We start from the raw sequence: 24,661 nt of genomic DNA on the forward strand, positions 1-24,661 counted from the left end.
AATTACAAAGAATAAAGAACAAAGAACCAATAAAGCGAAAAATAAAAAAATATAAAAATAAAAAATATTATACAACTAAATAAATTTATCCTATAAATCATACATGCATATAATATATATTTATAAACCATATTAACTGTTAAGGACAAAAAAAAAAAAAAAAATGCTCAAAAAGTTTAAATATTAATAACATGGAAAAAAAAGTAAAAATCGAAAATATTTATGTATTTTCAAATATCTCATTAATTTTATTGAATTTTTTTTTTTACTTTATATTATTCAATAGGAAATTTATATTTTCCCTAAGGGGATAAAAAAAGTTGTCCATATTATAAAATATTGGGAAGAGGAATAAAAAAAAAAAAAAAATTATAGATTTTACCTATATAATTATATATATACAATAATGGCTTTTTATTAAGGAAAAGGAATTTTTTTTTTTTTTTTTTTTACATGAACGTACATAATATATTTTTTAAAAATAAAATATGTTGTATAAAAATAGGTATATAAATAAACAATATTAAAAAAAAAAAATGTAGCTTTTTTTTTTTTTTTTTTTACTTTATAAATTTATTTATTAAGGAATAAATTCTGTTTATATAAAAAAATATATACATCATTTTTTTCCTTTTTTTTATTTTATGATTTCAGAAATGTAGTTATTTATAATAGTTGCCAAAAAAAGGGAAAAAAAAAAAAATAAATAAATAAAATAATCCTATATTCATATGAAACCTTAAAATTTAGTGTGGTATAATATTTTTAATATATATATATATATATATATATATTTAAATATAATGACTGCCTTAATAAAAAACTTCATTTAATTAATTGGCATTTTTATAAACATTTTTTTTTTTTTTGTATTTAAATTATATATTATTAATTTTTTATTTTTTCATCATTATTTTCAAATAATACTTGTTTTTCTTGAAGTTTTTTTTTTTTTTTTTATATGTTTGATTTTCTATATACTTTATTTTAACTGTTTTAATATATATATTTATATAAACACCAACGTACTTTCATTTAGCATAACTATGTTCAATATATTTTATTAATCTTTTTTTAATATTCTGATAATTCATTTTACAAATTTGAATTGTGTATATATATATATATATATATATATATATATATATGTAATTTTATGTGATTTATATTCCTAGTTACATGTTAAATGAATATATTTATATATATTTTTAATTTTTATTTATATGATACACATGAATAATGTAATATAAAATATATTTTAAACTCAATACAATTTTTTATTTATATATAGTTTTAGGATACAAAATAATATTAGGAAGAAAAAGAAAAAATAATTTAAATAATATAGGAGATAAAAATTATGTATCTGTAAAAGATGACAACCCATTTTTTTTTTCCTGTTTTTTTTTTTTTTTGTTCTTGTTGTTTTTTTTATTATTATTTTATCTTAATACACCTAAATTATAAAACATGTAATATTTTTTGATGTGTAAATTATATTTTGAATTATATGATAAAATAAGGAATAAGAAAGGTATTTTTACAATTTTATGAATATATATATTATAATATGAAATTTTTGCAATGAATGTAGTTCTTAATGATAGAAATTATTTTCCCTTTAAGGTAAAGACAATATTTGTTTTTATTTGTTTAAAGGAAAAATAGTTTTTAGATGATTTTACTGGAAGAACATGATTAGGGATTTTTTTTTTTCCTTTCTTTTTTTTTTTATTTTTTTATTTTTGTTTATATATTGTATTTTTCTAAAAATTGAATTATCGTAAAATACAAACGTGTGTATATATGTACACACATATATATATTTATTTATTTAAAATTTTGTTAAATTTTAATATCATTTTACATTAATATGGTGTTGGAAATATTGAAAAACAATTATAAAGGAAATGGGGAAAATTATTACAATAAAAATAATAAACACCAAAAAAAAAATAAAAGAATAACAAATGTGTTAGATGATGATGAATATGATAACGAAAATGATGATAAAAATGTAGATAGTGTAAATAATTCAGAGCTAAGTTACTTATATGGAATATATAAAAATGGGTTTAATAAAGAAGAGAACAATGAAATTATGCTGTCTCACAAAAATAATAAAAAAGGGTTTATGAATAAAAATAAAATTAACGAAATATATGATAATTCAAAAGAGATGTTACATTATAGAAATCAAGAAAATGAAGAAAATGATATATTCGAGGAAGATATTTATGAAAACGATAATTTTGATGATAATAATTTTGTAGAGGAGGAAAATGTTGAATATAAAACGTACAATTCGTATACAAATGAAGAGACCAACATGTTAAATAATTATTCAAGAGTAAATATTAAAAACGTTTTAGATTCTCACAATATAAATAAACAAAAACTATATAACAAACACAGCAATAACAATAATACTAATAATAAGAAGAATGATAAAAAGAATTTTAATGAGAATGATTCTAATATCGGGGAATATTCCAAGAATAGTAATATTACTAGAAATTCATATAAAAAAAAATTACCATACATCCATGAAAAATATAACGAAAAGAATAAAAGTAATTATGAATATCATATTGACGCATATGATAATTTTTATGAATATGGTGATGAATATAATAACAATCATAAATCAAAAGGAAAAAATATATTTGAAATAGAAGACGTAAATATAGATAGAAAGGGAACTAAGAAAATTGAAAATATAGACAAAAATAACGAAACACTGAAAGATATGTATTACGATTATTATGATGAAGATAACTTTGACTATGAAGATGTTAATGCTGAGGAAGAAGATGATAATGTTGAGGAAGAAGATGATAATGTGGATGAAGAAGATGATAATATGGATGAAGATGATAATATGGATGAAGAAGATGATAATATGGATGAAGACGATAACTATATTGAATATAATGAAAATGATCATGTTCATGATAATGAAGAGAATTATTATAATAACGATGATAGCTATGGTGAAGAAATAAACGATTCTAATAAATATTTAAAGAATAATGTTAAAGAAGAAAGTATTAAAAATGATGTGAATAAAGAAGTATCTCATTCTAATTTTAATGATGACTTAAAAAAAAAGTATATTGATGTTAAAGGTTTTAAAAATGAAAACATTTTTAATTTTAAAAATATAAATAAGGAAGATGATAATTCTTTAAAAAGAGAAGAACTGTTTTCTTTTGAAAATGGAAAGAAATTATATAATAGAGAAGAAAATAAAATTAAAGTTTCTACGTTTGACATGTGTAATAAAAATGAATGGTTTGAAAAATATGATGTTAAAATGGGGAACTACAAAACGTATAACAATTATAAAAATGATAACAATGATAAGAACAATAATAATACATTTGGTTTTAAAGGTTTAGATAAGAAAATCGAGGAAAAGAAGGAATATGACAAAGTGTATATGGATGGAAATAATTATATGAAAGGAAAATTAATAGGAAATATATCACCAAAAATTCAAAGAAGTCATACAGATAATAAAATAGAGAATTATGTATTAGATGGTGAAAATATGAATACATTTAATATTATGAATGAAGTTAATAGTGTTTTACCATATAATAATAATAATAATAATAAGTTAATTTACGATCAGGGAGATACATTAAATAGTAGAGAACATACTAGAAATATATCAAAATATAAAACTGTAGATTATTATAGTAATGATATTTTAAAAAGAGGAAAGGAAACTTATAAAGAATTGACAAAAAGGAAAAATGAAGAAATATGTGAATCATTAAATAGTGAAGATAAAAAAAAACATAATATAAAACATTTTCTGGACAAAATGAAAAGTAAAAAACACATTGAGGATTTTTTTAAAAAGGAAGATAAAATATGTGAACGTTCAGAAAAGAAGGAAAAATTAAAAATAAAATTTACAGATATATTACATGCAGGAGCATTGGGTCACTTTTTTCATCGTAATAAAAATAGTTTATCTCGTTCTTTCATATCATCTGAGGTTAAAAGAAATGGTAGTTTTAATTCTATTAATAATATAAATAAAATAGATCAATTTAAATATAATACATTAGAAAAATCTGAAACAAAAATTGATGCATTTGATGAAAGCAAACTTGACAAAGTAAGAAATGATGAAACAGTAAGTTATAATAAAATTGAATGTAAAAATTTGATAGCTTATAATTCAGAGGCGCAATTAAATTTAAATAAGAATAAGGATTTGAATTTTGATAAAAATGAAAGGTATAAAATAAATGATAATGAGGAAAAAATCCATTTTTTAAAATTTCCCAATGGATTAGATAATGACAAAAAAAAAGCCCTAAAAAGTAATGATAAAGGAAGTGATGATAAGTTAATATCTTATGTGGAAGATATGAAATATAAAAAATATAATGATATGAATAAACAAAAAAATGGTATTCCAAATGAGTTAGTAAATAATAGAAGAAATATGATGAATAAAGATTATTATGAAAAAAAATATAATATCAAGATAAATAGAAATAATGAAGAAAATGGAGTGGATGAAAAAATGTTATCTGTACATGATGTAGTTTCTAACAAAAATGATTTTGAATCTGGAGGAAAAATTAAAGGAATACCGAATTTTCCTTTAAATAAAGAATTTATAAAACAGAATGAGAGATACAAAGAAAAAGGAAATGAAAAGTATGAAAAAGATTTAGAAGTGAACATAGATCAAACATTGAGTAGAAAAATGCTTGAGAATAATAAATTAAAGAAACAAAATAATATTGATGAAGATGTTATGGTTACACCATTTTATATTAAAAGCAAAATAGATAAAGTTTTAAAAAATAATGAAATATTTGAAAAATCAGCTAGAGCTACTTTTCAACAATTTGATGTCAAAAATAAAAATTTTTTACATTTTAGTGAAATTGAATCCTTAATACAAAAATTGTGTCACAATCTGGAGCTTCCTCCCGTAGATAGTAATGGAAATAAAAATAAAAAATATATATATATATATGTTATGTGTATTTTCTATTTGTGTAACTTTTACATGTTGTGCCTTATTTTTTAACAATATTTATGATATATATGTATTTTGTTTGTATATTTATAATGTTCTTATATTATATTATTATATTTGATTTATTTTATTTTTTGTAGAGAATATATTATCTATCGTGTATAAAGATTATGACAGCAGCAAAAATAATAGAATGAATTATACTGATTTTCGGCAAATGTATTGGGATTTATTGAAGCAGATAAAAAAAAAATATTATCCTACGAAAAATTTTAAAATTAAAAGGAACTGTATTATAAGTAGAAAAAAATTGGGTGGTTATGATTATTCATCCATATATAATTATTTAAGTTTTAAGAAAATACTTGGGTATGGTGCTTTTGGTGAAGTACATTTAGTAGAGGATAATATATGTAAGTTATATAAAGTGGTGAAGATTTTGAAAAAGAAGAGCTTGAAACATATTAAAATAAATGAAGAAATTAATGTATTAATATATTTGGATCATCCGAATATTATAAAAATATTCGATGTATATGAAAATGTGGATTGTACATATATTGTAATGGAATTATGTGAAGGTGGTGAATTAATGAGTAAAATTAAAAACTCAGAAAGTTTCAGTGAGACATATATAAAAAACATAATGTTTCAAATTTTATGTGCCATAGCATATATGCATAGTAATAGTAATAATATAGCACATAAAGACTTAAAACCAGAAAATATACTTTTCAAAGAAAAAGGCGATGATACTTTAAAAATTATCGATTTTGGTCTAGCAGAATTAATTAATAAATCAGAAGGAATTAGTAAAACAGCTGCAGGAACAGTTCTATATATGGCTCCAGAAGTATTCAAAAAAAAATTTACAATCAAATGTGATATATGGTCAGCTGGAGTTATCATGTTTTTTTTATTTACTAAATCCTTGCCTTTTGGTGGAAATACATATGAAGAGGTCAAACAAAGTATATTTAGGGATGAACCAGATTATAAAAGTTTAAAGTCGAAATTATCTCAAACGGCATTGCATATGTTGAAGCTAATGTTGCAGAAGGATTACAATAAGAGGCCCATGGCATCAGTTGTGAGTTTATTACAAAAAAAAAAAAAAAAAAAATATACACATTATATATATATATATATATATATATTTTTCATATTCCTTTTTATGAATTATAGCTTTTACATCATCCATGGTTTCAAGGTTATTTCGACCCAATCCAAATTTCTCCCAACGTTCTAAATAATATTAAGTCATATATGAAACATTCAAACATAAGAAATATTATTATCAACATAATGGCACATGAATTAAGTGTAATAAATAATCACATCAAGTATATCAATGAGCTATTTTATAAATTAGATACGAACCATAACGGATCACTGAGTCATCGAGAAATTTATACCGTTTTGGCTAGTGTAGGAATAAAAAAATGGGATATTAATAGGATTCTTCAGGCTTTGGATATTAACGATAGGGGCAACATAACTTACACAGGTATATATTATACAAAATTAAAAAATAAATATATCAAATTTAATGTGTATACATATATATATATATATATATTGGGGATCATCGTATGATATGATAAATATATATTTGGAATGCTTCTTATTTTATAGAATTTATGGCTGGATGTTATAGATGGAAAAATATAGAATCGACCTTTTTGAAAGCCGCTTTTAACAAGATTGATAAGGTTATAAATGAATAGAATATATATATATATATATTTTTTTTTTGTATTGGTGTGTATATGTATTTATGTGTATATGTTTGTATTTATTTATTTATTTTTTCCCCCTATTTTATAGGATGAGGATGGTTACATTAGTAAAAGTGATATCGTATCATTAGTTCATGATAAAGTTTTAGATAACAATGATATTGATAACTTTTTCTTATCAGTTCATAGCATAAAAAAAGGAATACCTAGGGAACATATTATAAATAAAGTAAATTGATTTTCTTAAAAAGAAGAAAAAAAAAAAAAAGAAACCTACATATAATTACAAAGTGTTCCTAATTAATTATATGCATTATACATATATTTATATTTTTTCCCTTACAGATAAGTTTCCAAGAGTTCAAGGATTATATGCTTAGTACATTTTAAAACTTGATATAATGAGAACAAAAAAAAAAGAATAAAATAATAATAAAAATAGAAGGATCAGTTGATAAAAATCAAAACATAAATATATAATTATGTGTATGTAATATTTTTGATTTAAATTTAAATTAATGTTTTTTTTTTATTTTTTATTTTTTATTTTTTTTTTTGTTGTTAATTACTTTAATTTTTATATATTATGCTTTTTTTTTCTCTTTTTTTTTATAAAAAAATAGAAATATATAAGTGTATTCTTTTTAAATTATATACATATATAAACATTTAATTCAAAAGTTTTATACATGTATGTATATATATATATCTTTAATATTTAAAAAATTAGTTTGTCTTTATATATTATTATTATTTTTTGATTATTTTTTGTTTTTTTTTTTTTTTTATTGTGTTTTGTTTATATTTTCAACATACCATTTAAATTATTCCAACATCATATATTATTTAAATATTATATTATACATATTCTACATAATATTTAGAAACACAAAAAATTTTCCTTAAAGAAATTTTTTTTTTCTCTTACATTGATATAAGATTATTTTTTATTTTATTTCATACTGTAAAAAACACCAACTTTATAATATCTACAATATATATAATATATATATATGTATGCATGTATTTATTTATTTTATTTTATTTTTTAGTAATTGTTGATGTATTTAAAACATATATATAATTTAAAAAAAAAAAAAAAAAGGATTAACTATTTTTTTTTATAATTTATAAAACATCTTTGCTCTATGTTTACAAATATGTAATTAAAATAGACATATATTAGACATGAATATTTTGTATTAATAATGTATGATATAAAGGTACTTATTAGATTCTGACCTATATGAAAAATAATAAATAGTCGAAAAAAAAAAAAAAAAAATAAGAATAAGAAAAATATTTATATAAATAATTTAAAAACGGAATAATACAATTTTCGAATAATACATGTAGAAATATATAATGTCATTTGTATTTGTTTTATATTCCCTAATTATGTATTTTTCATTATTATTACAAAAATATATATATATATATATATAATATGTCTAAATATACATTTATTTATTACATGATTGTTTATATTTTTTATTATTTTATATATTTTTTCAAATAATCTACAACAGAATAATAATAATAAAAAAAAAAAAAAATTATAATACACCGCTCATATTTTATTTTAAGTTACAGTTTTTTGAACCGACTGTGAAAAAAAAAAAAAAAAAATATGACAAAATTTTCGGAAGGACATTATGACATTTTAAATTTAATAGAGGTAAAGAGTAATATTCAAGAGAAAAATATACTAGGATATAGTGTTGATTATACTGTAGGTGGGTTATTATTATTTGGGGGGTTTAGAATAGATATAGAAGAGAATAATGGCATAATATGTAACGATGCTTATTTAATTCATATAAAAAAAGATAAGGTAGAATATGAATCTCTGAGTATTAAAACAAAACCATCTATTAGATGCTATCATAATTCTTGCACATTATTAGAAAATTATGTTATAATATTTGGTGGATTGAATAGTGAAGTTCCTTTTGTTGCTTTGAACGATTTATGGGTATTTAACAGTTTAAATAAGACATTTGTTGAAATAAAATTAAAATGTAAAGAAAAAAATAAAGATAAAAATTTAGAAAATGGCATAAATGGAATTAACGAGAAGGGGTATATTTCTCCAACAGATGATGAAAATTGTAGTGATAATAAATATGGAAAGAATCAAGATTATGGAAGTAATGATAGCGATAGCAAGGATGGTGAAGATATTGATAAAGATGATTCCATTTTAGATAATTCGTATGTAAAGAATTTAAAAAAATATTTGAAAAGTAATAAAAGTGATGAGTTATATTCAACTGATATACCATGTCCTCGTTATTTTTCTAGTTTAGATTTATATATTATACGAAAAAATAATATAGAAGAAGAAAAAGAATTTAAAAAAGATGAAATAAAAATAATAAAGAATAGTATTATAGTAAGTAATTGTTTAAATTATGAATATTTCAGTTTAATTTTATTCGGTGGATATGGTGGTTATGATAGAAGTAGTTATAATGATTTATATGAATTTAATATATTAAATAATGAATGGATATTAAGAAGTTGTAAAGGGAATACACCTTCAACTAGATACGGTCATATATCATTTATACATGGAAATAATTTATTTATATTAGGTGGTACTAATGCTGAAATAAGTTTTAATGATATGTATTCATGTGATTTAAAAAAGAATGAATGGTCTGAAGTGGATTTTTCTTATTCATTTAATATTTCAAAAGTATTTTGTAGAAGTGTGTTAGTAGAATCTATTGATAGAAATATCATATTTATTTTTGGAGGTTATAATATTATTAGTGATGAAAAGGGAAATCGAAAGATAGAATATAACAACATAGAGTTGAATATGTTAAAGTTATATGATACTTTTAAATTAGAAGAATTGAAATATAATATAATTCAAAATAATGAAGAAAATATAATAAAAAATAATAATATAGAAGAAATGAATAATAAGAATAGTAATCATGTTAAAAATGAAATGACATCTACAAAACATGATATATATGAAGATTCTATTATATCAAATAATATAACCTTCTGTTCTATAACATATGATTTTATGGATTCTAATTTAATTATAACAGATAGTAAAAAGAAAATATATATTATGAATATAAGTAATATCATTGGACCCAAATATGCTATATTTAATATATGGCCAAAACAATGTGATATAAATGGAAATAAAAAATTATTGTTTAGAGGAAAAGGATTTACTAATGAAGGTAAAATTCTAGTGAAATATAAATCTGATGATATAAATTTATATAGTGAAGGGATATATATTAATGAAAATAATATATATACTATAGTACCTAATGCAAAAAATAAGATCCACAATAATATATGTCAAGTACAATTATCTATTAATGATAAATGTTACACAACTAATAGTTGTTTTCTAGAATATTATTATAATATTGATCCTAAAAATACATTAATTTTTGGAAGTGGGTTATTAGAACCAGTATGTTTACAAAAGGATAATATCTTTTTTCTGATTGCAAAAAATAGCTTGAATGAACCTAAAAAAATTGGAGGTGATAAATTTCAAATTAGTATTATATATGAACAAAAAAGCGAACAATATGATATCAAATATTTTGTTTATGATCTAAATAATGGATTTTATATAGTCAAATATTTCTCATTTCTTAATGACAAACAATTGAAAGAAAACATACAAAATGTGGGCAAAAATAATAATATAGAACAAATAAATAATAATAATGATAATAATAATAATTTAAATGAAAAGTCCAATTGTAATGTAGTTCAAATGAAAAATGAAAATGATTCAGAAATTCTTGAAGGAACTGAAAATATATCTAATAAAAACTCAATGAATAATCAAGATATAAAAAGTAATATAAGTAATCATATGGATATATTAGACTTAAATGGAACCTTAAAAATAACAGTAAAATTAAAAGATGAAAATATTCAGAATAGTCCATTTTTTCTAAAAGTTGATAATAATTTAAAAGATAAAATAATATATGTAAAACAATTTATTAATGATAGATTAGAGAATTTATTACGAAAAGGAGAATCTTTATTTGAGTTAATAAAAAATAAAAATATGAATACAAATAATTTAATTCAATTAAATATCAATATTGATCATTTTCTTAATAAATTCCCTGAAGCAATACATGACATAAATATTATAGAACAATATATATTATATGGACTTATAGATATAGATAAAATAAAAAATGTTATTACGAACTTACATGACGAGGATAATTTGGTGAATGCTTCTCAAGAGGAAGAAATATATATTGATAAAGAAATCAATGAATTAATAAACAATGAAAAGCTCAAAAATGGTAACAACGATGGCATTGGAGGATATTCTTCTACTACAACAAGTAACGCACACACACAAAAAAAAAAAAAAAAAAAAAAAAAAAAAAAAAAAAAAAAAAAAAAATTATAATACAAATGGTAATATTACTACTAATATAATAATGATATTAATAGTAATAATTATATTAATAATTTTTATATTTTTTTGAATGGTACAGATAATATAAAACACACTAACCATGTCCATACTAATGATACACATATAATGAGAGATAACTTAACACATCTAAATGATAATAATGATACTAGAAATAACTTTTTAAAAGTAAAAGATAACAATAAGATTGTAGATTTTATAAATGAAAATAAATTGAAATTCCTAGATTATATTGATCCTAATATCATGAAGAAATTAAGAAATTATATCAACCTCTTAAATGCAGAAGAATTAAACTTAAAAAACAAAAAAGATAACAAAAAAATAGATGATTCAAATAAAAAAGATTTATCAGGAATTAAAAAAAAAAAAAGTGAAGAGAAATTTCATTTAGATAATATTTTAGAAAAAGAAGAGAAAAAAATTGAAGTAATTAAAAATTTATTAATTTTTTATCATAAACTTAAAACGGTTTGCTTGTCTAAGAAAGAAAAAGAATTAAAAGATGAATTTATAAAAGAAGAAAAGGAAAGTATTAAAAAATTAAAATTAAATTATAATAAATTTGTAAATATCAAAAAAAATTTAGAAGTATCTAATGTTTATTTACATAATAATGGATATGATTCATCATTAAAAGAACTTGAAACTACAAAAAAATATCTTATAGAAATAAAAGATGAAGTTACAAAAATAAAACAAATATCAGATAATATTATTAAAATAGATAATGTAGAAGAATTAAATACAGATATTGAAAATTTAAATAATGAAATTCATGAAATTGAAAAGATGTGGCTATTTATTAAAAAAAAAGAAGAAATATTAAATGAATTTTTTTTTTGTCCTTTTAAAGATTTAGATGTAGAAGATTTTGATATACAAGTAAAAAAGTTACAAAATGATTTTAAAAAAATTAAAGTAGATAGAAAACATAATATATGTAAAGAAGAAACATTAAAATTAAAAGAAATTATAAAATTTATTTCTGTTTTGTGTGAAATTAAAAAACCATTTATAAAAGATAGACATATAAAAGAAATGGAAAATAATATAAATGAAGAAAAAGAAAAAAATAAAGAAGAAGAGAAAATAAATATAATTATAGATGATAGTACATTAACTATATATTTCTATAAATTAAATGTTATGAAATATCATGATACTATTGAAGAAGTTATTATAAAAGCATATAATGAAAAAATAATAGAAGAAACTATTAATAAATTTGAAGATTATTGGGATAAAATATATTTTAAAAAAAAAGAATATAAAAATAATATACTATTAACATATATAGATGATATATGTATAGACACAATAGAAGAACATCAAGTTACTTTACAAAATTGTTTTTCATCTAAATATTTCCTTTTCTTTTCAGACGAATTAAATTTATGGCAAAAAAAAATATCCAATATATATGAAGTCATACAATTATTAAAAGATATAGAAAAATTGTGGGTATATTTACAAAATATGTATATATATTCAGAAGAAGTTAAAAAGGAACTACCTCTATATTCTAAATTCTTTTTAACTATTAATGATGAATATCTTGAAATGTTAAAACAAATTATTGATAATAATATAAAAGTAGTAGATTTTTCAAACGAAGGAGGAATAATAGAAAAATTAGAAGAATTAAAAGTAAAATTATGTAAAAGTGAAAAACCATTGAATGAATATTTAGATTCTAAACGTAAATCATTTCCTAGATTCTTTTTTATATCTTCTACTGATTTAATAGATATTTTATCTAATGGAAATAATTTTAAACTTGTAAATACACATGTGCAAAAAATATTTTTATCTATTAGAAAATTTGTAACAAAAAATGAGCAATTAACAGATAACGAAATACAAAATGAAGTGAAATTAGATAATGAAGAAACTAGGACAGAAGAAAAAAATAAAATTTCAAATGAAGATTCTAATCAAACACAGACATATAAATATAATAAAAAGGAAGAATCTACAAATAATATAAATGATGATAATATAAAAAATGATAAAGATGAAAAGGAAGAAACTATTATCAAGTTAATTTCATCATATGGAGAAGAAATATGTAATTTTCATGAAGGTCTAGTTTTGAAAGGTAAAGTTGAATGTTATTTAAATGATATAATAGATCATATTAAATATACATTAAAATATTATATTACAAATTTATTTACATTAAAAGATTTATTTAATAATAAAAAAGAAAAATGGATAGATGAAAATTATTTAGCTCAAGTATTTATTTTATGTAATACTATATTTTTTGTAAATGATGTAGAAAATATATTAATTAAAAAAGATATTAATATATATGAAGAATTAAATAAATATTATAAAAATCATATTCTTCAATTAGAAAATGTTATTAAAAAAGTTCAAAAAAAATTAACTATTAAAAATAGAATAAAAATTATGTGTATTATTACATTAGATACATTTTATAGAGATGTACTTGAAGTTATCCTAAAAAATAAATCATCTATTTCTATAAATATGTTCGATTGGCAATCTCAAATTAGAATGTATCCATTTTTTAAAAATCAAAAAATTAACGAACAAAATGAAAACCAAACAGAAGAATCACAGTTAAAAATGAATGATAATACATATACAGATAATGAACATGAAGAAGCAAAACATGAATATAATAATAATAATAATAATAATATATTAAATAATGAATTATCAAAATATACGTGTCTTACACATTTTAAAGACTTATATATTAAAATTAAAATTATGGATTGTTCATTTAATTATTCTTATGATTATATAGGAAATTATCAGAGATTAGTTATTACTCCTTTAACAAGTCGTATTTATATTACAGCTACACAAGCATTAAGTTTATATATGGGATGTGCTCCTGCAGGACCAGCAGGCACAGGTAAAACTGAGACTACAAAAGATTTATCTAGTTTTTTTGGAAAAAATTGTTATGTATTTAATTGTTCAGATCAATTAGATTATAAAAGTATGGGAAATATTTTTAAAGGTATTGGTAGTACAGGTTGTTGGTGTTGTTTTGATGAGTTTAATAGATTAATTCCTGAGGTTTTATCTGTTTGTTCTATTCAATTTAAATCTATATTAGATTGTAAACGAAATAATAATAATGTATGTATTATAGGTTCTGATGAAATTATTGTAAAAAAAAATTGTGCCGTTTTTATTACAATGAATCCTGATTATTTAGGTAGATCTAAATTACCTGAAAGTCTTAAAATATTATTCAGACCTATAACAGTAATTATACCCGATTTTAACAAAATTTGTGAGAATATGTTAATGGCTGAAGGATATGTAAATGCAAAATATCTTTCTATAAAATTTACTACATTTTTTGAGCTAGCCAAAAGTTTATTAAAAGATAAACATTGTGATTGGGGTTTAAGAAGCATAAAGAGTGTATTAACAAAAGCTGGATATCTGAAAAGAAATTATCCTGATGTAGATGAAAATAAATTACTTTATTCAGCTATACATGATATTAATATTGCAAAAATATCATCTTCTAATTGTCCTATTTTTTCTGGTTTGCTTAATGATATATTTTTTTCCAATCAAAATGATATAAATGATGTAAATGATGTAAATGATGTAAATGATATAAATGATATAAATGATATAAATGATCATAATAGTAACAACGAAGAAAGAAATGATAATATAAAACATGATACAAATGATAATATAAAACAAAAAGATAATAATGAACAATTAAAATTAGAGAACGTAAAAGAAGAAAAGAAAACAAAAAAAAAAGATTTAGAAGATAATAAAGAAAAAGGATTTTTCAATTTGAACAATATAGAAAAAGAATTAATGGATATTTGTAAAAAAAATCATTTATTTGGATTAAATTATTTTGTTAAAAAGATTATACAATTAAATGATATAATGAATATAAGACATTGTGTATTTATTATGGGTGAAGCTGGATGTGGTAAAACAACACTATTTAATATGTTAATGGAATATCAAAAAAAACAGAATTTAAAAACTGTAAGTATACGAATAAATCCTAAATCAATAAATATAGATGATTTATATGGAAATGTACATATAAAAACAAGAGAATGGAAAGATGGTGTATTTTCTAAATATATGAGAAATTATTCTAAAAAAGATGATTGTGATAAAGCTTATATAATTTTTGATGGAAATTTAGATTCTCATTGGATAGAAAATATGAATTCAGTTATGGATGATAATAAAGTATTAACTTTATCATCTAATGAAAGAATATTATTAAAAAATCATATGAATTTAGTTTTTGAATTTAGTGATTTAATGTTTGCTACTCCTGCTACAATATCAAGAGCAGGTTTAGTTTATTTTTCAGTAGATCCTAATGATTTATGGAAAAATTATTTTTTATCATGGATAGATAAACATGATAATTTTAATAGTAATATAAAGAAATTATTTGAAAAATTAATGTATAAATATGTTGAACCTACATTTATTTATTTAAGTACTTTACAAACATCTATAAAAATATCACCAATGTCTCATATACAATCATTATCAGCTTTATTAGATATATTATTAATGGATAATAATTATGAGAGTGTTGAACATTATTTCATTTATTCAGTTATATGGTGTTTTGGTGGATTTTTAGGTGAAAAGGATAATGTAAATTATAAAAAAAGTTTTGATAAATATTGGAAGAATACTTTTAAAAGTATTAAGGTTAATCGAAAAATAAGTGTTTTTGATTTTTATGTAGAAAATAATAAATTTAAAGAATGGGATGAAGGAGAAATAACTAATGAATTAAAACAAAATTATGTATTACAAGATGATATATTTATTGAAACAATAGAAAGTTATTCTTATAAATATATATGTAAATTGTTTTTAAAATCTGATATGCCGATTCTATTTATTGGTAAAACTGGTGTAGGAAAAACACAATTATGTAAGAAAATATTAAATGAAGAAAAAGAAGAATTTAAAAGTTTTTATATGATTTTTAATTATTATACTACATCTAAAAATGTGCAAACATTAATGCAAAGCTGTTTAGAAAAAAAATCAGGAAAACAATTTAGTCCACCATATCAACAAAAATTAATATATTTTATAGATGATATAAATATGCCTAAATGTGATGATTATAATACACAAAGTGCTATTGAATTGTTATGTCAATATATAGATACAAATTCTTGGTTTGATTTAGAAAAATTAAATTTAATTAAAATATTAAATACAAAACTTATATCTTGTATGAATTATAATAGAGGCAATTTTACTATAAATCCAAGATTAATTAGACACTTTTTTATATTAAATATTAATTTCCCAGAAAATAATACAGTCAATAGTATATTTAGTGTTTTATTAAAAAATCATTTTAGTAATTTTAAACAAGATGTATCTGATTTAATTCCATCTATATTAAAATCTACTATATCTTTATTTTATAATATTGAAAAGACTTTCAAAAGAACAGCTACTTATTTTTATTATGAATTTAATTTAAGAGATATTCATAGCATAGTCAAAGGATTACTTACTACAACACCAGTTACATTTCAAGATTGTGATAAACTTTTATTTTTATGGTTACATGAATGTGAAAGGGTATATTCAGATAAACTTAATAAAAAAGATAAGAAAAAATATAAAAAGATTATTACTGATATAATAAAAAAAATGTATAATAAATATGAAATTAATAAATTTGTGATGAAATATGAGAGCACTTTATTATTTTCAAATTTTCATAAAGGTAATCATGATAAAACATATGACATTTGTAAAAATATGGAAGAATTAACATTATTCTTAAATGAAGAATTAAATGAATATAATAATTCCTATAATTTAAATATTGTTTTATTTAGTGATGCTATTAAACATATTTGTAAATTAATTAGAATAGTAGATAATTTAAAAGCACATGCATTATTATTAGGTATAGGAGGATGTGGAAAAACAACGATATCTAAATTTTCATCTTATATATCATCGAAAACATTTTTTGAAATGGATTTTTCTGCACAGTGTACTGATAATGATATTAAAAAATATTTACAAAACATTTTTCATAAATGTGCTATGAAAAATGAAGATATTGTTTTATTTTTAAAAGAAAGTAAAATACATGATACTTTCTTTATATATGTTAATGAATATATGTGTTCAAATAATATTATAGATTTATATACAAAAGAAGAACGAGATTATATAATACATAATATCAGAAATATAGCTAAAGCAGATGGTATAGAACAATCAGATAATAGCATATTCGATTATTATATTAAAAAAGTAAATGATAATCTACATTTCATTTTATGTTTTTCACCAACTAGTAATAATTTTAGAGATAAATCAAACAATTTCCAATGTATATTAAATAATACTATGATAGATATATATGATAATTGGGAAGCTGATTCTTTAATGTGTGTAGGGAAAAATTATGTTAGTAATATATATATGAATATAAATACGGGCGATATTTTATTAGATCAAGAATATATTAACTTAAAAAATAAAAATATAGAAAAAGATACAACTTTGGGAGAGAAACAGATAGGGAAAAATTATATCCCTACAATATCAACAATTGATAGAGATGATAATTATAAAGACATGGAAAATAATATGAATGAAAACCATTTGAATGACCCAATGGGCATGTTAGACATGAATAAAACAAACATCAAAAATGGGGACATTACAACAACGATAGATAATATTACTATTAATAATAATAATAATGGGGATAATGTTGATGGTAATATTTTTTTCAAAAATACAGAAGGAAATGATGAAAACATGAAAAAAAAAACTTATAGTAATAATGTGATGAACCAAAATGATCTCAATACAAATATTACGAACAATAATAATAATAGTTGTAGTAATAATAATATTTATGATAAGAATGATAATATACTAAACGAAGAAGAATATGTAAATCTAAAAGATATTATAACTGAATATCTAAAAGAATGTTATGAAGACCTATTAGATATATCATCCTTTTATTATTCTCATGAACGCTCCCATATTTATATAACACCCAAATTATATCTTGAAAGTATCAAAACATATCATATAATGTTACTAAAAAATATTACTAATATAAATAATAAAATGAATATGCTTAAAAATGGTATCACAAAAATGAATGAAACTAGTTCAAATGTAGAAAATATAAAAAATTGCTTAAAAGATAAAAAGAAAATATCAGAAGAGAAAATGGAAGCTGCTGAAAAATATGCAATAGATATTGGTAATGAAAAAATGATTGTAAAAAAAGAGAGTGATTTAGCTGATATAGAAGAACAAAATTGTTTAGAAATCCAAAAAAAAGTTCTTAAACAACAAGAAGAATGTGAAAATGATATAAGATTAGGTATTCCATTAATTGAACAAGCTGAAGAAGCTTTAAATACTTTAAATAAAAAAAATATTCAAGAATTAAAAACTTTAAACAAACCACCTCCAGGAGTAGAAGATATTACTGCAGCTGTTATGCAATTATTAGCTACAATTGATACAACTATATCTATAGATAAATTTGGAAAAATTAAAGATCGAAGTTGGAAATCTGCACAAAAAATGATGATTAATCCTGAAAAATTTATATCGTTACTTAAAGATTATAAAAATAAGATTGATGAAAATTTGGTTCCTGATTGTAACTTTAAATATGTAGAAAATTTAATTAATTTACCACATTTTAATAAAAATGCAATACAAAAAAAATCTAAAGCTGCTGCAGGATTAGCTGAATGGGTTTTAAATATAACATCATTTTATAAAATTATTCAAAATATTTTACCTAAAAGAATATTATTAGATAATACAAAAAAAGGTTTAGAAGAAGCTAATGAAAAATTACAAAATGTACGTGAAAAGGTACAATCACTAAAAGCAAAATTAAGTGAATTAATAAGTCAATATGATCATGCTATATATGAAAGAGATCTTGTTATTCTAGAAGAAAAGAAATTAAAAACAAAACTAGAATTATCAATTAGATTAATAGATGCTTTAAGTAGTGAAGAAATATCATGGTCAAAACAATATGAAAGTTTAAAAAAAAAAAAAAAAACAATCTTAACAGATATATTACTCTCATCTACTTTTGTTACGTTTTGTGGTGGATTTACTAAAAAATATAGAAATAAAATTATGACAAATTGTATAGACACATTAAAGAGAAAAAATGAAATACAAAATAATATTTTTAATAGCATGCACAAAAAAATAAATAATAACATCAATGGTAATAGTAATAATAATAATAATAATAGTAATAGTAATAATAATAATAATAATAGTGCAAATTTTGGATATAATGATATCCAAAAAAAAAAAACAGATAACCATAACTTTGACATATCAAACAAATTGAATATAAAAAATGATAACAAAGATAATGAATTAGGGAATGATAATTTAAAAAAAGAAGAAATGATTTATGATATATTCTTAGTAAATAATTTTAATTTAGATTTATTAATAAACGAAGAAGTTTTATCTAAATTAAGTAAACAAGGTTTAACATTAAATTCGGTATGTATTGAAAATAATATAATATTAGAAAATAGTGATAAGTTCCCTATTATTATTGATCCACAAATGGAAAGTTTAAAATGGTTAATTAATAGTCATAAAGAAAAGAGTGAAAAATTAATTATCACAGATATTAATGATAAAATATTATTAAAAAAAATAGAAGAATGTATATCCTTTGGTTATTCTATTATTGTTGAAAATGCAGATGAATATATTGATAATACATTATATAATGTTATATCAAAGAATATAATTAAGAGAAAAAATAATTATTATATTAATATTAATGATAAAGAACTTATGTTTCATCCATCTTTTTATATAATATTACATACACAATTGTCAAATCCTCATTATCAACCTGAAATACAATCGGCATGTTCTCTAATAAATTTTACGGTTACACCAGATGATTTAGAAGAACATTTATTATCTATTACTCTAGAAAATGAATTTAATCATTTATCAAAAAAGAAAAAGAAATTATCATTATTAAAATATGATTATATGTGTCAACTCTCTTTTCTTCAATCATCAATCTTGCAAAAATTAACAGATGCTAAAGGAGATATTTTAGAAGATGTTTCATTAATCGAAAATTTAGAAAAAACCAAATTATTAAGTGAAAATATAGCTAAAAAAACAGAAATAGTCAAAAATACAGAAGTACATATTAATACTATTATCAACTTATATAGACCTTTATCAAAAAGAGGAGTCATGTATTTCTTCATTTTACAAAAATTAAAAAACTTACATTCATTCTATTTCTATTCTTTAGAAATATTCTTGAAAATATTTATCAAATGCTTGAACGACAGTTCTCCAAATAAATCACCCAGTAAGGTGAACCAGGAGCAAGAGTATTATCTTAAAAGTGAAGACAACGATTTTGATGATGATTACATTGGTAGTATAAAAGAGGAGGAAAAAGTAGAAGATGGAATGGTTGACGAAGAAAAAATGGAAGAGCAAAAAGTGGAAGAGGAAAAAATGGAAGAGGAAAAAATGGAAGAGGAAAAAATGGAAGAGGAAAAAGTGGAAGATGAAAAAGTGGAAGAAGAAAAAGTGGAAGATGAAAAAGTGGAAGATGAAAAAATGGAAGATGAAAAAGTTGTTGAAGAAAAGATGGAAGAAGAAAAAGTTGTTGAAGAAAAGATGGAAGAAGAAAAAGTTGTTGAAGAAAATATGGAAGAAGAAAAAGTTGATGAAGAAAAGATACAAGATGGACAAGTTGATGAAGAAAAGATACAAGATGGACAAGTTGATGAAGAAAAGATACACGATGGACAAGTTGATGAAGAAAATATGAAAGAAGAAAATATGAAAGAAGAAAATATTATTGAAGAGAATGTGAAAGAAACTGTTGATGAAGAAAATGTGGGAAAAGAAGAAATGGAAAAGGTCAAAATAGATGACTCCAAAGTTTATGAAAATAAAGGGGAGAATAAAAATTGCACATATGAAGAAAACGAAAAAATTGATAAGGACAAAGAAGATGATTTAGAAGGAGAAGATTTAGAAAACGATGATTTTACAAATGAAGAAACGAAAATAGATAAGAATGAAGTTGAAAAAAGAGTAAATATGCTAACAGATTTATTGAATATAAAAATGTGGATGTATATGGATAAAGGTTTATTAGAGAGAGATAAATTAATTGTAAAATGTTTGATTATGTTACATTTAGAAAAATTAAATGACAAAATAAGCGAAGAAGAGGAAGAAATTTTTATTAATCCTAAATATAAGTTAAGTAGTAATAATATAACAATTATTAAAAATAAAAAAGAGAATGAAAGTATGGAAAAAAAATTAATGAATAAATCATTTATTAATGAAGAATTATATGAAGATTGTAAGAATTTAGAAAATTTAAAAGATTTTGAAAACATTACTGAAAGTTTTGAAAGTGAAAGTATGTCATGGAAACAATGGTTTTTAAGTGAAAAAGTAGAAAATGAAGAATTACCTAGAAAATATAATAATATAAAAGATTTTTCAAAATTATTATTAATTCGAGTATTACGTAAAGATAGATTTTTAATTTCATTAAAAAATTACATTACAAAAAATATAAAAATGACAAATGATGAAAAAAATAATACATATGCATTAGAAAATATATTAGATGAATATATTGATAATAAAACACCCGTCTTATTTTTGTTAACAACTGGTTATGATCCTTCTAAAGAAATTGAAGATTATATAAATAAAATGAAAAATAATGCTATAAAAAAAAATGATAATAATAAAAATAAAATAACTTATGTAAACATATCTATGGGTCAAGGACAAGAGAGTATTGCATTAAAATATTTAAAAGAAATATCTAAATGTGGAGGATACATATTTTTACAAAATATTCATTTAATGACAAAATGGTTAAAAGAATTTGAAGAAATACTGGATAAAATATTTTTAGATGCCCATGTAAATTTTCGTTTATTCTTATCTGCAGCTATACCAAATGAAAAAGATACTAAATTATTACCCGAAAAATTATTAAAGAAATGCTTTAGAATAAATAATGAAAAATCATATAGTTTAAAAGATAACATAAAATGTTGTCTTGATAAATTTGAAAACGGACAATATGATGATAAATTAAAAACAGTAATATTGGGTCTTTCTTATTATCATAGTTTATTATTAGGAAGATTTTTATATGGAAAAATCGGATTTAGTCAATCATACTCATTTAATGATAATGATTTAGAAATTTCATTTAATATTATTAAAAGATATTTAAATACATATGAAAGTTTTCCTTTAGCAGATGTATTATTTTTAATAGGAGAAATTATATATGGTGGACATATAACAGATATATGGGATAGACGAATAAATAAGACATATGTTAAGAATATACTTAAAGAGATATATAGAAATATAATAACTATAAATGAAAAAAAGAAAAATAGTCTTACAACAAATATGTCATATAATGAAAAAAAGAAAAACTTTAATATGGATTTTCACCACCCAAAGGATAGTAATAATAATAATAGTAATAATAATAATAATAATAATAATAATAATAATAATAATAATAATAATGATGATGACAGTTATAGCAATAATAGTAATGATAACGAAGATGAAAGTGAAGAAAAACTCATTTTAAAAAATACCAAACATAATATTTTGTTCGATGTATTTAAGTTTCCTGATTGTAGTAAATATAATATCAATCAACTAAAAAAATATATAGACGAGAAATTGAATAAAGAACAAACTTATTTATTAGGGTTACACATAAACGCCGAAATTGAATATATGAAAAATGAATGTTCACGAATATTACAAACTTTACAAGAATTAAGTAATAAAGAAATTGCATCAACAGAAAGTTATAAAAAAAATACGAAAATAAGAAATACAGAAAAAATTGGTGATAATAAATATGCACATGATCAAAAAAAGGAAACGATACATAAAGAGGAAGATGATGAAGATGAAAAACATTCAGGAAGTAATAAAAGTACAAAAATTATATATGATATAATTAATCATTTATTAAATGAATTACCAGATAAAATTGATACAAATGATTTAAAAATCGAAGATAGTCAAACAAATACATTTATGGTAATAGCATTAAAAGAAGCTGAAAAATTTAACAAATTAATAGAATGTATTAATGATACATTAATAGAAATTAAATTAGTATTAGATGGTATATTAAATATGAATGATAAAATTCAAAATACTATCAAATCATTAATGTTACATAATATACCACAAATATGGATAAATTATTCTTATCCATCAAAAAAAAAATTGATGCCATGGTTTGAAAATTTTAAATTAAGAATAATATTTATAAAAGAATGGGTTTCTAAAATAAGAAATAATATTTTTCTACCAAATTCTGTATGGTTATCTGCATTATTTAATCCTATCTCATTTCTAACAGCTATTAAACAAAAATTTGCTCAAGAAAATAAAGTACCTATTGATAAACTTAAATTAAAATGGCAAGTAACCAATATAACAAAATTAGAAGATTTAAATAATAAAAATAATGCATTATATATTCATGGATTATATTTACAAGGAGCTTCTTGGTTTATCAATTCGAAAAATGATACCTTTACATTCGATAAAGATAATATAAATGATAATATATCTTATGGAAATATAATAGAATCTGTGCCTAAACATATCTATTATTCTATGCCTCTAATTTATGTATATTGTATTACTAATGAACAAAATGAACTCTTAAAAGAAAATATGGAATATCGTTCATTGGATACACCTCTTTATGTCACTTCAGACAGGGGAAATACTTTTGTTTGTTCAATAGATTTAAAGTATTCAGAAAAAAAATAAAATAAAAATAAAAAATACAAAAATATATGAACAATGTATATATAATACATAAAGTTAATTATGTTATACATTTCTAGATACTACACTATTATTATATATATATACATATATTTTTTTTTTTTCCCCCTTTTTTTTACAGTTTAGAAATGGAAGATATAGAAGACAAATGGATATTAGCTGGTGTTGCACTTTTCTTATCGGATGATTAAATTTCATTTTTTATTATAATATATTATTATATAAATACATGAAATAATATACCCATTATTTTAGTAGATTTATTTTTATAAACATTTTATATTATGATATTAATAAAAATCATTAGTTGAAAAAAATAAAAGTCTTTATTATATATCTATATATGAAATATTTAATAAGTCAAAATTAAAATAAATAAATAAATAAAAAAAAATAAAAATAAACATCATGCTATAACAAATTAAAAAAAAAAAAATATGTTTAATGCCAACTTTTAATTAAAGTGTATATACATATAAATAAAAAGACATAAAAAAAAAAAAAAAAATTTATATATAAATAAATAAAATAATCAAGATAAAA

At 20.5% G+C, this 24,661-nt stretch overlaps 2 protein-coding genes across 2 annotated transcripts; both read left to right on the forward strand.

Annotated features, from left to right (window-relative positions):
• Positions 1-1,873: 1,873 nt before the first annotated feature.
• On the forward strand, positions 1,874-7,140 carry PGSY75_1122800 (calcium-dependent protein kinase 6; the record flags this gene model as incomplete). The annotated part of the gene is made up of 6 exons (XM_018786351.1): positions 1,874-4,970; positions 5,152-6,101; positions 6,197-6,518; positions 6,647-6,723; positions 6,839-6,979; positions 7,096-7,140. The coding sequence occupies 6 exons, from the start codon at positions 1,874-1,876 to the stop codon at positions 7,138-7,140; spliced, it is 4,632 nt and encodes a 1,543-aa protein (XP_018641146.1).
• A 1,240-nt stretch (positions 7,141-8,380) lies between these two features.
• On the forward strand, positions 8,381-24,309 carry PGSY75_1122900 (putative dynein heavy chain; the record flags this gene model as incomplete). Its single annotated transcript, XM_018786352.1, has 3 exons — positions 8,381-11,108; positions 11,265-24,081; positions 24,240-24,309. The coding sequence occupies 3 exons, from the start codon at positions 8,381-8,383 to the stop codon at positions 24,307-24,309; spliced, it is 15,615 nt and encodes a 5,204-aa protein (XP_018641147.1).
• Between the last annotated feature and the right edge of the window lie 352 nt (positions 24,310-24,661).

Source organism: Plasmodium gaboni, chromosome 11, assembly GCF_001602025.1.
Source record: "Plasmodium gaboni strain SY75 chromosome 11, whole genome shotgun sequence".
Lineage (NCBI taxonomy): Eukaryota > Apicomplexa > Aconoidasida > Haemosporida > Plasmodiidae > Plasmodium > Plasmodium gaboni.